This window comes from Cavia porcellus, unplaced genomic scaffold (assembly GCF_034190915.1).
Source record: "Cavia porcellus strain 051 isolate PalLab524CR breed Dunkin Hartley unplaced genomic scaffold, mCavPor4.1 scaffold_40, whole genome shotgun sequence".
In the NCBI taxonomy this organism is placed as follows: domain Eukaryota; kingdom Metazoa; phylum Chordata; class Mammalia; order Rodentia; family Caviidae; genus Cavia; species Cavia porcellus.
In genome coordinates, this window is record NW_026947523.1 from 8,140,733 (window position 1) to 8,159,239 (window position 18,507).

General features: G+C 40.8%; 1 protein-coding gene across 6 annotated transcripts in view; it reads right to left on the reverse strand.

Moving 5' to 3' along the window:
• Tnrc6b (trinucleotide repeat containing adaptor 6B) overlaps positions 1-18,507 on the reverse strand; it is a 237,924-nt gene that overhangs the window by 117,895 nt on the left and 101,522 nt on the right. The window contains exon 1 of one of the 6 annotated variants that reach the window (XM_023565343.2): positions 14,921-17,588. The exons of the other annotated variants lie outside the window; for them this stretch is intronic. Coding sequence (XP_023421111.1) covers positions 14,921-14,925 — 5 coding nt within the window. The 5' untranslated portion in view covers positions 14,926-17,588. Of the gene's footprint in view, positions 1-14,920; positions 17,589-18,507 lie in introns of those variants that run through there. 6 annotated transcript variants of the gene reach the window in all.

Below are 18,507 nucleotides of genomic sequence, written 5' to 3' on the forward strand. Positions count from 1 at the left end.
ATGAGCCAGTGAACAAAGAGGATGCCATAACTCAAAGAACCTCTTTGCATTTAAAGTCTTCCCTAATCCTAAAATGTTAGGTGTTCTGTGTTTCTTACTGAAGGACATTTTAACATGAGCAGAGCAGGCAGGAAACACTAACTGTGATTCATATATAAGTACAGTCAGTCCTAGCCCCCAGGTATCTGTCGGAGACTGGTTCCACGACCCCTGGAAGATACTGAACTCCACATCTTTCCATAATTTTAAATCAACTCTGGATTATTTATTCCTAACATAATGTAAGTACTATGTAAATTACTGCTGTATTGTTTACATAATAATGGTAAGAAAAAAGTTCTGTATGTTCATAAAGAAACAATTTATTTTCTGAATATTTTTAAGCCAGTTTGAGGAGGCAGAACCCTTGGATAGACTATTATACACTGTTGCCTAAAATCTGAGTACTTATTTTAATAAGGGAGAGGGGACCAGCCCAAAGCCACACTCCACACACTACCCCAAGTATTTCTTCTAAAAGGAAGGCTGGCAACTTCAGGACCCATTGCAAAGCTATTTAGCCTGGGAGAGCTTTTTTTTCTTTCCCCTAAAGCAGAATCGCAGTGTTCAAACAGCAGAACTCAACAGCCATGGTTTCTGGGTCACTTCCTACCTAACCTCTCAGCAGTCAGCCTACAAGGACTTCGGGAGATTACATGAGTTATCAAGGGTAAAGCACCTGGACAGCGTGGTGAGTACCACACCAGAAAGTCAGCTTTTCTTCCTAAATATGCAAGGTCCCACCTCCCGAAACCCAGATCTCCTTTCCTATTCTTCTAGACCACATGCCTATCCCTGGGTTTTCGTTTATTCCCTTTGCAGCCTAGACTCTGGTGAACATTCTCTAAAGCCTTTCTTTCCAGGCCAATCCTCAATCGGCCTGGAAAACTGCTTCTACCAAACTCAACTAATTGTGGAACTCAACTAACTGTGGCTTTTCACCTAGACCTATGAAGAGAAAGTCTGCACAGGCACAGATCGCAGTTACCCACACAGCCTCACTCAGCAAAGCCCGCACGGAGCTGGCAGAGGCAACTCTGCAGTTTTCTTTTCCGTGGGAGTGGGGTGAGACAGGGGTTGCTGCTGTAAATGGTCTGTCTTTCTTCAGGCTGCCATTTCCACTTGGGCTTTACCTCTTATTTTACAAAGACAATGAATGCTTCCTAGAGGAACTCTCTCCAATATTCTTCTAATTCCAATCTTACTTTTTCTCTTGGGGACTGTATCAGTCAGTGTTTACTAGAGAAACAGATACAACACAAGATATATAAATATGCAAGAATCTACAACACTGACTTAAAATAGCCACCAAGAGTCAGATGAGGAAGAGTGCAGAGGGTCTGCTCAATGGAGACCGCGGATCCAACCAAAGGTCTGGAGCTCCAGGTAGTGTCCCATGGAAATCTGCATTAGGAGGCCGATGGGTCTGCACCAGAAGCTGAAGGGTCTGCACAGGAAGCTAGGAGATATGTCCAAGTTGAAGGTAAAGACAGAAGCTCCTCCAAGGAGACAGAAACCAATCCATCCTTTTTCATTTCCCCATTATATCATTTAGGTGACAATCGGCCCTAGGGTGGGTCTTCCACACCCTAGGGTGTGGAACTGCTGAGCCAATTAAACAGACCTTTATTTATTCAAATTGACACAATCAATCAACCTGTCAACTATACAGCAAATCTCTTCTCCAGTCTGGTCTCTATGACTCTGTCTCCCACGTGCAACTCATCTACCAAATGCCTGCTAGGTGCAGGCTCAGTTCACAGGATGACTAAGACTGAAAATCCATCTTTGCTCCTTACCCCAGTTTTCCTATTTGTACTTCAGAATGTAAGCCCACCAAGGGCAGGGATTTTTATTTATTGTTTCTTACTGCTTTATCTCCAAGGAGTAGGACAGCTGCAGGAACACATGTGGCACTCAATAAGTATTGAATGAATTATTTTATCTCATTCTTTCTTTTTTTTTTGTCTTTTTCCTTTTTATCAGTACCAGGGATCGAACTCACAACTGCCTGCTTGCAAGGCAGGCACTTATGCCGCTGAGCTAAATCCCCAGCCCCTTTATCTCATTCTTGATGCAAGCATTCAGTAAACACTCAAGAAGCACCCCCTGTGTATGTTGGAGGCTATGTAGATGCTGGGATTGCAGAACAAGTTCCTGTATCACACTGTTCAATTATTGGCAGAAAGAGACCAGAAAACCCATGGCAGCTAGCAGAATTAACAACACGCTGGGCCTTCTGGACTTAAGTGATGCTCCATGGGCCCCTGTGTTCCTCAAAATCACACCAAAGGCCTATGGCCATGGCATTCAGGGGTTATCTGAGCTGAGCTCCTATGGCACTGCCCCAAAATGCTACCCTCTACGTCCCTAAATCCCTTCCTGTCTGGTTTCTATAGCACCACCCTTCTTCCGGTAGCTGTCCATCTTTGTATCAAAATGAACAGCTCCCAGACTCCTGAGCCAGCCCCTTCCTTCTGCTTGTGCACTAACCTATGTTAAACTGGCAAATCTACAACATGCCCAAGGCAAAATGTGCCTCCTTCCAATCTCTTCCCCATGATCACTGTGACCTTCTGCTCCATCCACACATGCCCTCTCCAATCCACAGCACAGTTCCTTCTCCCAGCCTGGGGTATCCACACCCCTGTCCTTGTTCTGGTATCCCAAGGGCTTCACTTCAAGTGTCTCTAAATCCTAGTCTTCTCATCCCTCCGGTCACTGCCCTAGTATATGTTCACAGTTATTCCTCTTGCTTTGACAGCCTCCCCTAATTGGTCTCCTTCATTTGAATCACCACGTGGACTTCAGTTAAGGCAAGCTGGTTTTTAAAACTGCTTTCTACAAAATCCAAATTTCTGAGAATAGAAAATCCACCAAAATACAACTCCAAACTTCCCTTCCACTTTCCTCCAGACAGCCCACACTTGGGTCCCACAAGCTTGTTGCTTCCCAGACTCTCCCACTCACTTCCTAACTCCTTGCCTTTGTTAATGCTATTTCCTCTTCCTAAGATGCTAGCAACAACAATAATGCCAACTGTGGCACACTGACCGGGTGGTGTGCCAACAACTTAAGGACTAACTCCCTGAGGTAGGTAGTATTCTCATTTTACCAATGAGAAGGCTGAGACACACACAGTATGTAAACTGCCCAAACCTGGGAGGACTCAAGGACACTGCTGTCCTGACTTCAGAACCTCAGGTCGCAGTCATTGTTCCAGCCCCTGGCTTACTCACTAATCCCCTGACCAAGGAACTCCTTTGCCCCTTAACGCTCAACTCAAGTGCTTCCTTTTTTGGGGTGTTGGGAGGCTCCCCACCCCTGTAGGCCTCTCTCTCCTGGCTGCAGGATCCCTCATTAAGAGGCTGTCTGTTCATGTTACTAGTTAAGCTCAAAGGTAAACTGGGTCTTACACCAAATTCCTAACACACTCAGGGACAGATCCATTATATACTGTCAACAAACACTTAAGCAATAAAGACATTCTCCCAGTTACACAGGACCTAGATTATTCCAAACTCAAGCTCAAGTCCACACAGCAGCAGCCTGCACAGTGAACTCTAACCTCTCACCTTCTCTTTCTCTGCTGCAGGACTGATGAAGAGTCCAAGCCCTTGCTAGGATGGCAACTCCCAGCCAGCAGATAGCATTATCACAGCAGGGCAGGCCAGCACTGGCTCAATGTGCTGGATTACAGGGGTGAAGTATATAGAAAGTGCCTTTTGCCTTTGTACCTAAACTGGCAGGAAGGGACAAAGGGGGCATTTGAATGTCTGGCTGCCAGATTTACGGCACATGCCATTAAAATACAACAGTGAAACATGAACATAAAAATTAAAATGTAAATAATGACAGAAAATCTGTCATGGCCATTGTTCTCAAGTCAAAAAGAGCCAACAGGCTAGCTACAGTAGAAATAATATTATGTAAGTTATAATCATATCCATCTTTCTCACTGAATCATAAGTTCTATTACAAGTTTCTATTATTCTAGATTTTACAAATGCCCAGCACCCAATACAGCTGCCTTTTGTTGGTTATCTACTCACAGTATAATATGAGTGAAACCATCGTTACTGTAGTGAGTAAACAATGGAAGAAGGTAGTCCCAGAACCTGAAGTAAGGTTTATTCCTATGAGTGAGGCTAATAAAACCAGTAAGCGCAAAGTTAATTGTAATACAAGCTGACATATCCTATAATTAGGATCTTGTTACCAAATGCTGAACTTTACTACCTGCACTGGTGGATAGAGGGGAAAATGAAAACAATGTAATGTTTTTATAAAGTAATACTCTGTAAGTTATTTTATTCTGAGATGATCCCTTTTTTGTTAAGTAGATTTTAAAGTCTTTATTTGGAAAATTTTAAATTGGTAACTCTTGTTGGATTCCGAGACTGCTTTTCCAATGTTTTAGTACGCTAGCACTCAAGTCTAGGAACCACCATATTAGTGTGAGAAGATCTGGGAAACACCCAAATCCAGCTTGCTTTTCTAAGATAAAGTTTCAGAAAGGAATAATTGGAATAAAAAGCTAATTACACATTTCCCCAAGTTGAGTTTAAAAAGCGAAAGTAAAAACATGGTTTTTGTAAGATTTTGTAATCACATAAGATTTTTCAATGCACATTATCATCTTAGATATTCTAAATAAGCTAATAAGCAAAGGCCAGTTTAATTCACCTTAATCTGAAAAGGAATTTAGGGGAGAGGGAGGAATAAGTCTATTAGTACTTTAACAAACAGTAAGAAATGTTGAACTAATCAAATATGTCCAGATAGAACATACCACTATGAGAGATGTGCCTTCATGCAGCCCTGGAAAAGGGAGGGAAGAGTGTCAAGACCACAACACTTTTCTGTGAGGTTTTTTTCCAAAAGAATACATATTCTGGTAGCGAAAAGGCATTTTCCGCTTAAATCTCTCTAAAACAGAAAGGGAAAGTATCCAGAGGAGTTTGGTTCTATGATTCCCTTAAGGATACCAACTCCATGGATGCCTAAAAGTAACTCACATAAAATGATGGAGTATTTACAAATAAGCTCTGCACTTTCTCCTATATTCTGTAAACCATCTCTACTTACATGCTCAGTGGCTGGAGACATGGCTCAGCGCTATAACACTTAGCCAGCACACACGAGACCACAGGTTCAATGATCAGTACTCAAAAAAAAAAAAAAAGAAAGACAAGAAAAAGAAAAATTACGTGTTCGGCATAGACACAAATTTTTTCATGTGGAACCCATGGATCTGGAAGGTCAAATCTATTTCCATTTCTTTCTTTCTTTTTTGGGGGAGAGGGTACCAGGGATCAAACTCACAACCCTATGCTTGCCAGGCAGGCACTTATACCACTGAGCTAAATCCCTGGACTGTATTTCCATTTCTTAGCACACACATACACAGACTGGTAAGAATATTTATACTGTGTATAAATGTTCATTTCTCAGTATAGCTACCCAACTCTTTTTGATCAGAATGTCTCTGCCCTAGACAGGGAAGACATTATGATCATCAAAAAATAGCTGTCTCTCACATGTTGAAGTAACAAATTAACATCTCTTTTTAAGTCATTTATTATTTTGGTTGATATAATAACTGAGACTTAAATTTATTTGATTCTCTAAAACAGCAAAAATGGAGATCATACAGTGGACTATGGTACCCACATGTACCACCCTCCAAGCTTTTTCAAACCACAGCAAGGCAGCACTTAGAAGATCACTGAACACATTTCCACCTGGTACAAGCAAAGCTGTCCCATCGGGTGGTACCACTGGTGGTAGAAGTAGTACAGTCCTTCATGGGACAGTCATGCCTGTAACACTGATGGTTTAAGCTACTTGGCAGTGAGACATACAAGTTATAGCCCCATTGTAAATGTATTAAATCAATTTAGTGAATCAGGAGTAGCTTTTCAGGGCTACTGATATTCTATAAAATAGACTTAAATACAATATATCTAAATGCATTACACACATTATCAGAGACTGCACACTTTTGCTTCAGTATATACATCTGAGTCCAAGGTCTCAAAGCAAATTCTGTTTCTCACTGTGGATGCAATCAAAAAGTTTCAAAGTCACTATTCTAAGTTACCTGATTATCTCACTTCAACTGATAAACCAGAACTTCTTGACAAAAAGAACAGCAAGTATTTCTACAAGCAAAAAAATAAAAGAAACAACCTCATTCAGTTGCAACTACTGATTATAAATCTTGCTGCTCTGGACTCCTGGGAGAGGTCCAGCAATCATCTGCTAGGTCTCTTGCCTTATTAAGGCATTAAAGGGGATTATTTAAACCCATCACTATTACAGCTTGGAATTTACAAAGGCGTAAATGAATAACCAACACACACTTGGAAAACAAAAATAAAAGGGATTACTTTCTATATTGATTTAAAAAAAGAAAAAACCAATACCTAGTGACATATGCCTGTAGTCCCAACTCTCAAAAGATGGAGGCAGAAAGATCACAAGTTAGAGAGAAGCCAGCCTGTATAACTTAGTGAGACTCTGTCTCAAAATACAATAAAGACGGTAACTTAGGGCTCTTTGAATTCAACCCTTGGTATCAACACAATAAAACAAAAAACCACTTAAGCTCATGAGCTGTGGTCAGCCTGAACAATGGAGAGCCTCTTTAAACTGAGATGAAATTTAAAAGGCACAATTGGGAATTATAGGTGATTGATATCCCAAACTCTGGTTTTGTTTTTGTTTGTTTGTTTGTTTTTTGTCTTTCTGAGACAGGTTCTCGTTATGCAGTCAAGGCTGGTCTCAAACTCACAACTACTGTCCTGCCTCAGGCTCCACAGTGCTCAGATTATAGGAGTGTACCACTATGCCCAACTATATCCCAAACTCTTAAAGGGCATTTCATAGAAAAATAAGCTCCTGACTATCAGTTCAAATGAAAACTATGCAGTAACCAAAAGACAATGCTTACTTTCCAGATATGAATAAGGTTTGGTTCTAAGCAGAATTCAGATCATTTCTGTCTTTTAAATTACTACTGAGGTTTATGTAATTAATGGCTACAAAATAGTTTAAATCAATCTGATTAATTTAAATTCTTTCAACTGGCTTTTTATAAATAAGAAATACTCACATTCAATATGTATTAGCTTTACTGGCCCAGGTGGGCAAAGAATACAAAAATGGGCTGCCTATCACCAAAGAGCTGAGAAATGCAAACCCAAACTGCTGAGTCCCGCGGCACCCAGTCCCCCTTCAGACATCAGCCCAGTGTAGCAGGCGGGCCACAAACTGAAAGCTTCTAAGGTCATGTGATCCTTGTTTCTGTTTCCTCACCCACCTGAAGCCCTCATTCACTGAGCACTGGACCAATTTGCTGACGGCGGCTAAAACAGTATTTTAAAAATCCTTGTTTTAAACTTTGAAATGTGTATGTTTAGAAAAAGTCTGTATCGCCATGTACAAAATTAAAGATCTGAATCTTCCAACTTCAAACTTCCACTTGCATAAGCCAACACATGTTCAAGACAACACTAATTTCAAGAAGAAATGCTTCGTAATAGTATGAAACCATTTTGGATATTTTCAAAGTATGTGTGAGCTATATTTTGTATAACCCTGAGTTGTTTACAAGGTTAGCCACATGAGGCTGAATTTTAAATTATATTTTAGTTGAATTTAAGTATAAAAGAGGTGTCTGCCCTACTGGAGAACCTTTGTATGGCTGAAAAAAATCTTAGGTGTGCGAATTAATTGTTTCACAAAAAAAGCGGTAAATTTTATGAAACCTCAATACAGGTATTTCCAGCAAAAATTTATGTTCAAACTGAACCTTTTTTTTTTTTTTTTTTTTTTGCACTGGGGATCGAACTTACAACCCTGTGCTTGCCAGGCAGATACTTGTACCGCTGAGCTAAATTCTAGCCCTGAAATGTTTTAAGTGTAAAACATGCCTGGTTCATAGTAAGACTTTCTATGAATATAAATAATGTAAAGCATCTCACTAAGTTCTAAATTGACCGCATGTTTAACTGACAATATTTTGCATATACTGGGCTAAACAATTAAAATTAATGTTACCTGTTTCATTTTTTAAACGTGATTCCTCAAAAGTATTAAATAATATGCAAAGCTTATTATTTCTACTGGACTCTCAAACCTTCCCTCCTGGAACGCCTCCTAACACCACTGCTATTACCAAACACACTTCTTCCTGTGCAGCAACTGAAACCACTGACCACAAGGGCAACTGGAAAGTCCTCCCTTTCTCTGTGTCTGTGACCGACCACCTCCCCACCTTTTAATCCTTTCCCAGCTCCTCTTCCTTGTCCTGTCCCCCAGGTCCCATTCAATTCTCTTTTCTATTCTTTATACTCCCTTGGTGACCTCAGTCCACTCTCCTCAGCCTAACTATCACTTTCATGTGAAGCCCTGCATTCTTTATCTCTACTTCTGACCTCTTTTTCTCAAGCTGCGGCTCCACACTACCAGCTGCCTGCCGATCAGTTCCATCTGGAAATCCCATCATCCCTTCAACTCAGTATATCTGCGCAGGAAGCCATACTCTCTGATTCTGCTGAAGACTCCTACCACTCACCTTAAAAGCTTGCAGGCTACGGGCCCCTTTCCAGTCCTATAGTCAGTCTTACTGCTGACAAACTAGCCTGATGGACTCTAAATTCTCCCTTAGTCCCCTCACCCCACCACCATACTAATATTCCCAAAATGCAACTTTGCTGACACCGCCACCTGGGTTCTTCCATAGGTGTCTACTGTCTGCCACAACAATGCAAACAACCCAGCAAGTATCCAACAACTGCACACCTACCCAACCTCCAATCCATCCTCCCAGACATAACATGCGGACTTTACCTTCCTCAAGATCGAGTGCCTTGCCCTCAGTCTTCCTGTCACCACTTTTTTTGTCTTTGCAGGGGACAGGGGAGCGCTACATCTTGCTATGTAGCCCAAACTGGCCTCAAACACACAGCAATCCTCCTACTTCAGCCTCCTAACTGCTGGGTAATTAGAGGGTATACCACCACACCCAGAGACCTTTAGTGTCACTTAATAACCACTGTAGTAGTAATGGAAATATATGGCTTTATCCTCCTTATAAAATAGTCTCCTTAACAGCATCGAACTACATCTTATGCATCATATTATGGGTATGCTATCTTTGGACACGTCAAGAAAATAAATCAACTTAAAAAGGAAAACTTTGGTACACCCAGAACAACTGATTCCCAAATATTTATCCCAGACTAGCTCTCTAATTACTCCAAATTGAATGACCCAAGATCTAGTAACTATAAAGTAGAACTCAAAATCTCAATCCTACAACTTGTCCCTCATCTAAATAGGTTCCCACTAAATGAACAGCACTGCCATCTCACTGCGGCAGCTCAGGCCAGAGCCCTAGGAGTTCTTTTCAACTTTCCCAAGCCTGCCTCTAATACTCTGTAATCAGGTCCTGTGAAGTCTTCCTAAGCGCTCCTGGAAATTACCCATTTCTTTTCAACTCTGCTGTCAGTTCAGGCCACTATTATTTATGAGTACTGCAATATCATCCTATTGTATAGTCAGTTAACTCCTCAGTCATTTTCAAAAATCCAACCTCAACAAGTGATATTCTTTCTTAAAAACTTCCTGTTCTCAAGATAAGACTTCGAACATGGCTTGTAGACTCTTCTGCATTTGGCCAAGGTTTAGCTTTGTTACCTTCATCTCATTTCCCAGATGGTTTCTCTTCTCAAGTATATTATAATCCAGCAATGTCCACGGCACGCTATACAGTTTCCCAAATATGCCAGTGTCTACTTCTGCCACAAGGCCTTTGCACAAGCTGTCACTTCTACTTAGCTGGGTGTACTCACCCAACACCCTGAGGACCAACACCCTTTTCACATTTATAGTCTATTTCAGCACCTGGCACACCATAGGTACACAATAATTACTGGCTGAATGAATGAGTAAGGAGATCATAATTTTCTAGGCTTAAAAAAACCAAGGTCAATGAATGAAAGCCATTTCTGTGACAATTGGGGCAATTGACCTATATTTTTACTTTATCTGTCTTGTGAGTCAAATCCGGCTAGTAATAATTTGGCTAAACAAACAGAACATATGTGTGGGCTTAGAATAATTAAAATGAAGAGGACACTGCATTCTATATTCTCCTTTGCCTTGTAAACTCTAAGACCAACTCATATCAAATTGCTGAGAACCTTTAGATGTAAAGCACAGAATTATGAAAAGCAGCCAAGCAAATGTGGACACATCACAGACGGAGCCTGAAGGAAGCTGGAGAGTATGAGAGACATTACACTACAGGAATGCAGGGACTTTAATAAAAGCAAAAGGCTTGGCACTGCTCCTGTGCTTGTCCACAGGACAGCTCTGAGCCCTCCCTTGCATACACTTTCTGATCTTGGTAGCTGAGAGAAATAATGGAGGTATTCTGCAGGGCCATAAAAGCCTTTCCTGATTTATTGACAAAGGCAGATACTGCAAAGGGGACAGAAACACTAACCAACAAGATGAGGTGCCTGGACCTCACTTACAGCATTTCCTTTACACTTCAGTGTATCACCCCCATTTTACGGATGCAGAAACAGGCACCTGTGGTTACACAGCTGGTCCTGCTGACCACACAGTAAGGTCTAACACGAACACATTTTTGTTAAGCACTCATTCCTGGTCAGAGTCTAGAGTCTAGGGAGAGAACTGTGAGCAAGACAAGAAAGGTCTGCCATCAGGACAGCTTACAGTTTCATGGAGAGAGTGTAACTTCAGACGTTGATACAACTCAGACATACTAAAAACGGAAAACTAAGGGATACGACAGAGTAACCAGGAAAGCAAGTTTAGGTCACAAAGCTTTCAGAGATAATTCCAAAGACAGTTTTGGAGAGAATTTGCAAAGCTAACGAAAATAGAGTGACTATCAAGCCAAACCTTCACTGGAAGTCTCTAGAACTACCAGAAATAAAAATTACCACTCATTCCCCGATTATCAGTAAAGAGAACTACACAGTTATCCTAGTCACAACCCAAGCAGTAAGTTACACGGCCACCAGATAGCAAGTATCTCCACATGCACCTAGTGGCTGGCAATGAGCTGAGCAACCTAAGTCGGAACTAATTCTTAGATTGCCTCAGAACTTACATCAGGACACAATAAATGACTGCTGAATGAATATGACAGAAGGAAGGAAAGAACGTGCTAAGAGGTTACCCTCATAGGTTAAATCTCTTCTAGCCAAGTGGCTTCAGCTCACTCCACCCCACTCTGAAGCCAGTCTTAATCACAAGAAGCAGGTGAGGGAAGTGGGATTAGTGTAAATACACCAACAATACTATACTAGGAAGCAGTTAGCATATGCCGACCCCTCTCTAGCCAGTGGTCAGAAATCCCATCTCCAAATCACAATTCTACTTAAAGAAAACCTAATATCTAAATGATAAATAAAAATTGAGAACTGGGTAATTCTTTGGCTTCTCTGAAGAGGCCTGCCAATGAAGAAACTTGGGAGATTTCCATTACCAAGTACCTGTTCTAAATATTGTAGGCATACCACCAAGCTGAGATGACCTGTTTAACAATCTTGCTGGATTGGTACTTCTCTGGAGGAACAGAGGACAGAGGTAAAGTACGTTCACCTGTGTCACCTTAGGGCTGTATCCAGTGTGAATTGTAGATGATTATACGATCTGAATTATAAAAATTAAATCCCTCTCTCAACTTTTTGGTCCTAGGGCAGCTGGGGAGAGTACTAGCTATCACTCAAGTTTCCTGCTCAGCATGTCTGAAGGTCTTATCCATTAGGGATCACTCTTTCAGTGTCCCTGGTACAGCTGAAGAGCCAGGAAAACCTTAGAATGGGGTAATTATTTGGCTTAGAAGCCTTAGCTTCTATTTTCAACTTTATGCCTGAAGGGCTGTCTAGGTGGCCAAGGCACGTAACAAGTGGCCATTTGCTGAACAACAGAGTTCAATTTGCATCATTCACCAAAGATACCTATACTTTCCGGAAATCATATGCAATGACTGAAAAACACTAAAATTAAAATACCATTTCTGATAAATGCCACCAATTTCTGTGATATTGCAGTGAAGAACCTGGGGCATTTCTTTCCAAGACAAATACTATAGAATCAGAGGTAGATCCAGCGTAAGAAAATACAGGTGGGGGCACATTCAGTAAGAATTATATTTACTTTCTCCAGTGAGAAACTTCTTCTTCTGCATAGGCCACCTCATTTTTGAAAAGTAAAACCACAACATGCGAGCTCTTATACCTCTGGGTTTTGCTCTTCCTAACATTGACCACAGCTTTAAAGTTTTAGGTTATCAACAGAAAACCTTCAACAAAAGGCACAAATTAAATACTACCCATATTCACACTGGAAGTGTTACTCATTTTTGTGTGCTCTGAGTCCCCATCGTTTTGGTGAGCCATGAGGATTTGCTTTGCAGGAGCTTAGATCCAAAATGGCAGCTGAGCTCCTGACCCCACCAGAGCCATCCTGCTCACCGTGAGTGAGTGCAGGTCTTATTTATCTCACCTTTCAACTGTCTCCAGAAAAAACAGTTAAAGAAGCACATCAGTGAATCAAATAGCATTCCACTAATGCTCCTAATATCATCCTCCTTTCTGCCTGCAAAGCAGGCATCCTGCTCTGGTTCCCCAGCTCTGCAAACTGAATTAACCCGCCATTCACATTTGTGCACAGTTCACAAAAACAGGCTAAGGGCAAAACATGGAAAGTCTACGTTTTCCTCTACTCTTCTGTGAAGCCAACTTAGGAAATGGGCATAAATGAATCATCTAACAAGTAAAGCCCCAAATAATGGCTTTCATTTTCAGGAAAAAAAAAAAAAAATCACAGCTCTAGTTTTCCTGAGGCCCACCCCAATGCAATACTCCTTAATCATTAAGTTAATTTCTTTTTCTTTAAATTCAAAGTGTAAAAATAAAAAGACAAGCCTACCTCCTTGATGTAATGTTTCCAATCCCTCTTACACAAAAGCTGAATTTATTATCACCAGAAAATTTACATTGAATATAAATGGTCACTTCTCCACTTGTAGCCATTACTAATATAACAACAACTTTAAGAAAATAATAAAATACTTGCTTTTTAGACAGAGGACTTTAATTATCTTTAAGTATTCAAATGAAAGTCTTTTTGTTAAATTAGCGTGAAAGTCCCTTCATCTACACACAATTGGCCCAAAGAAACAGGCCATTTTCAGCACAAGAGGCCAATCCATTTTAACAGTGAATAAAGCTTTTGAAATTACTACACACCCTCTTCCAGACTGTCAAATTTTCAAAATGGTCCAGCATTTTTCCCATTTTTTTTAACACTTTCAGACCCAGCAAGCATCTCATAATTAGATTAATTAAAAGGAAACAACAAAAACCACTGCTCCCTTCTAATCAAAATTATTCCATTTATGCTTAATTAGCTTTAATCCAAGTCTACATTTAATGATGGGGATATGACAATTCAACCCATTTGCATATTTTAAATGCCTTTTCTAAACTATACTTTGTAACAGATTTAGAAGAACAGTCTCTTTCTCATGCCAATATACATGGCATAAATCAGGAGGGTACAAATTAGGGGAAAAAGAGAAAAAGAAAACAAGGCTTCTCAGAGCCAGGGATGTGCCCAGGGGGGTGGGATAATTTACCCAGGGGTAGGGGCAATTTACCCGCCACACCACGCACTACAATCCTTTCAGCCCACCAGACCGAGAAGCATTACATCACACTCTCACAATGATAGGGGGAGGTGGCTTTGAGAAAGCAAGTTTTCGGCTTTCTTTCCTCCCTGCTCTCAGGCTTCTAGAATCCTGCATTGAGAGTAATGGAATTTAACTTCGGGCACTGCACAGTTCCGGGGGTTACTAACAATCACACAGCTACTTCTTTAGACGATCCCACACGACCACTTCACAAAAGAAACGCGGCCAAACAGGCAAACACACAAGAGACATCGAATTTGTGTCGAAAAGCCCAGTTATTCGTCTACATAAAAGTAAAAATTTTTTCTTTCGTGAGAAATGGAGGCCAATCTACAGGGAGAACTGATAAAAGAAGTGATTCCTAATTGGAGTGAACAGCTGTTTACATCTTTAAAATTTATCTTGTAAAATAGTTTACAAGATAGTCCTACCATTTGGTTGAAACCACGATCAAAATAAAAGCGCATCTGGCTGCACATTTGAGAACACACACAGGAACCCGTGCAAATGAGCGCGCGCAGAAAAGAGAGCGGAGAGCCACATATCCCAAACCTCCTGGTGTTTGCTAGCACCCAAACCCAGGTTTAAATGTATCGGGTCCTACTTTAGGTCTCACATCTCTCTAGGAAGCACGGCGTAGTTTAAAAAAAAAATTTTTTTTAAAGAAACCCAACAACAACAACAACAACAACCGCTTTCCCATTCTAGGGCTCGTCCTCCCGGATCCTTTGTCGGCCTTAGCAGCCGAAAGAATGCAAACCCATTTATATTTATGCAAATTTTTGCAGCAGATTTAAGGGGGGAGGGGGGTCTGTGATTTTTATAAACCTCTTAATAAATATCAAATTTCCAATTACTTGTAGCTTCGTTTATTTGCAAGATAGAAACCAGGATGAAAATCTACATATAAATTAAAGGTGCAATTAAATCACTTCAAAATTTAAATATTTCACCAAGTCTTTTCCATTTCTAAAACGCCGAACCAAAAGAACATCACAGGTCTGATTTACAGATTTGCGAAATGTCTGAAGCCAGTCTCCATGCTAGACAAATGTCGATTTGCAACAGCACTAGTGAAAACGGTTAGACAAGATCCATATAAATCAACTGGTTTTTTAAAAATTGAAAATATTTACCAACCTCATAAAGTGCAGCAGTGCTTAAATCCAGCAAATTGAGGCATACAAGGTAGAAATGGAAATGAAAAAAGGTCCAAAAAATGAATTCTTTTTGTCTGTCTGTTTTTTTGTATTTTAAATATTCAGAAACCAGCAGAGACTCTGTCGGCCATTTTGGCTTGAACTAACTCTCTCTCACTCACTCTCCCTCTTGCTCTCTCTCTCTCCCCCTCTGTCTCTAAAGGAAGCAGCTTTTTGTGACCTTCAAATAGAGGCGGATCATGTGACTTCGGGTAGGTTTGTCAATCAGGAAAGGGGAGGGAGCTGGGGCCCGAAGCCGTCTTAAAGGGGAAGCGGCCCTTTTCCATCACTTACATTTGTGCAATGGTGTTATCTCACACTCCCCGCCTACAGACGCTGCATGTGAAAGTGGCAACAGCATAAGGGTAACAGATGAACAAAACAGAAAAACCTTTATTGGTTTATGGAAATATGCTCAGTTGCTAACGATTCTTACAGATCCTGGATCTTATCTTGGCTTACTTGCTAGTTATTCTCTGGATGTTCAGGCAAGCACAGGATGGCAAACTGCTCTTTAAAAGGGGGCTTAAGACTTTATCCAAACGATTGACTTCATTTTTAAATTAAGGTGAAATACAGGGCACAACTGATCTGTAGCTAGTTTCTCACATGGAAAAGACTCAAAACAAATGTGTCCAAGTATAAACTGTGAGTAGCAACTCATGTTACATAGTACACTATCTCCCCAATCACACAGCTAGACAGCTGCAGGACAGGGACCAGCTTCCCAGTTCTGAACTTGACACTGTTCGGTGTGAATACATGTTCAGGAGCTCCTCCCCCAACCTAAACAAAAACTATGCTACAGCATACTGAGCTCCTCTGGGTGAGGGCAGGTCTGAGTCATCTTGAAGCTCCTTCCCCACCTGGGGAGTACTGTAGCTCTGACAGAGACCAGGCACTGTATTAAAACCGAACTGGCTTCCCATTGCTCTTAGTCCCTCCTTGTCCCTGCCTGTATTTTGATTGCTCCCCACCTAAGAAGCCCAGGAAGAGCTTGCCTCTCTATCCCTGTGGCTAACAGGAAATAGAACTTCAGTGCCGAAGACAAGTCCCTAGCCTCCCAGGGCCTCAGTTTTCAAAGGTGTGGAAAGCTGAGACTGGACAACAGGAGATAGTTATCTTTAGTTTCTGCCCTAAAGCTCTGCTCTTAGCGTCTTTTAGCAGCTCTGTTTGCCTTATCCTGGCCATCTCAAAACTACTCTGGGTAGGCTTCTTGACTCTCCTAGCATTCTTGATAGCCTTTATTACTTTTTTAGTGTGGTCGCTATGGCGATTCAGTACTTAAGAAAAAAACTGCTTTCCTGGTAGACCATAAACTGCGTAAAGGCAAACACCATATCTTCCTTTCTGCTCTGTGCCGCCCCACACTAAACCCTAAAGAGCAGGAGAGCGAATCAGTGGCCTGGGTCTTCATTAGAAGGGACCGGCTGAGCTTATGGGAAGGAAATCTTCCATGTAAATATAAGAGATTCAGAGGAATTAAAAGCACAGTGTCTAGAAACCTACCTAATTTACCTACTCTGAGCCATGCTTAAGGAACTGCTGTAACTAAAATAGTAGAAAGCATGCAAGAGACACCCATGACAATCAGATTCCTCCCATCTCTTAAAAATCGAAGAAGATGGGGGTTTCCCTATAGTGCTTCTCCACGTGACCCAGCCATGTGACTGATGGGACCATGGGTGCTGGCTTGCCCTAAAGAGACCTGAGAACATGGTCTAATTCCTATCTGTCTTTGTGGTCTTCACATAGTCCTTTCTGTTTCTACTTGGAGAAAAACAGGAAAGGAGCTGTCTCAGGGCAGGCAGAAGCCAGTGCCCACACTATCTGGCAGCCTGGACACGTGGAGTGCCAAATGCTTCCACTGTCTTTGCACAGCACCGAGGGCAAGAGCCAGACTCTGCCCTGACAGCTGAGGTGCAGGCAAAAGCAGGGAAACTCCTAGGATGGAATTTCTGAACATTTACTCTATTTTTAATCCTTCCAATACCTTCCAGATGAGTTACGGAAAGCTTACTTACATGGAGCATGCTCAGTATGTTGAAGTGCACAGAGACTGACTGCACAGCCACCTTGTTTTAATTTGTAATGAACACAATCTCTTTAGGAAACACAATTTTGCTGGGTCTCCACTCCCCAAGGTAGAATATTATTATACAAATGTTTACATGCTTTGCCTTGTACGTGTTAAATATGAGCTGAAGAAAAGTTGGGAAACAGAGCAAATACATTTTAAAAGAAAATATTGGTCCTGTTTCCAAATAATATGCTCAATATCGTTTTCTCCGACCTTCAGGCTTGATTTTTTTGTGTAGTATCTCTAACTTTAAAACAATTAATTCAATCATTTGCATAAAAGAAACAAGTGCTGGGCATGTGTAGCATATGTCTGTAATCCCAGCATCAGGAGGCGGAGGCAGGAGGATTGTTGTGAGTTTTAGAGGCCAGCCTGGGCTACAAAGTGAGTTCAAGACCAGCCTGAACTGCATAGTGAGACCCTGTCTCAAACAAACAAACACACAAACAAACAAATAAACAAAAGAAACAAGTACAGTGCTAAATGCACATTGAAATATGTGATATATTTATTAATAATTAGGCAATTTTTATAATTATTACAGACTAAAGATATAAAAGTAAGAAAAAAATAAGAACATATATATTCAAATTATCTTTCAAAGCTGGCACCTTTGAAATTTACATAACATTACTCAAAATATTTTAATTAGGAAACAAGATTAAAAAAATAATGGAGGGCCGGGGGTTTAGTTCAGTGGCATAAGCACCTGCCTTGCAAGCACACAGTCCATGAGTTTGATCCCCGGTACCAAAAAAATAAATAAACAAATAATGGATTGAACATTTAACTCAAAAATCTAGAATATGCTAAGTGTGGTGGCTCATGATTATAATCTTAGCACTTGGGAGGCTGAGGCAGGAGTATCATTGGGAGTTCAAGGCCAGGCTGCGTTACATAGTGAATTCAAGGTCAGCCTGAACTACATAGTGAGAGCTTGTTTTAAGGGAAAAAAAAATCTAGGGGAAAAAAAAAAAATCACAATTATAAGGATACAAGGATGAATACAAAAATCCAAAAGAGAGGAACACTAATCACTAAAATCAGTATTTGTTTTCTTTTTAAAAACAAAAGTGCATAATCTTTTTGAAAATCCGACCAATAAAAAAGAGAAGTCATAAAAGAATATTACGACCGAGAAAGGGAATATAACTGTAGATTTAGAAAAGAACTTGCACATTGCGCAAGAGTTACACAGAAGTTTATGTCAATAAACTTAAAGATTAAATAACTGGATGACAGTCAAAAAAAGCAGAAAATATCAAAATCAACTTGAGAAAATTTAAGGAAACAACCACCATACCAGAAACCTGTAAGGTAATCAAAGAACTAGCCACTAAAACTACATCAGAGAGCTGGATGAGGTGACCCACCCACCTGGCCACCTGGTGCCTGTAATCCCAGCACTAGGGAGGCTGAGGACATCCATAATGAGACCTGGACTCAAA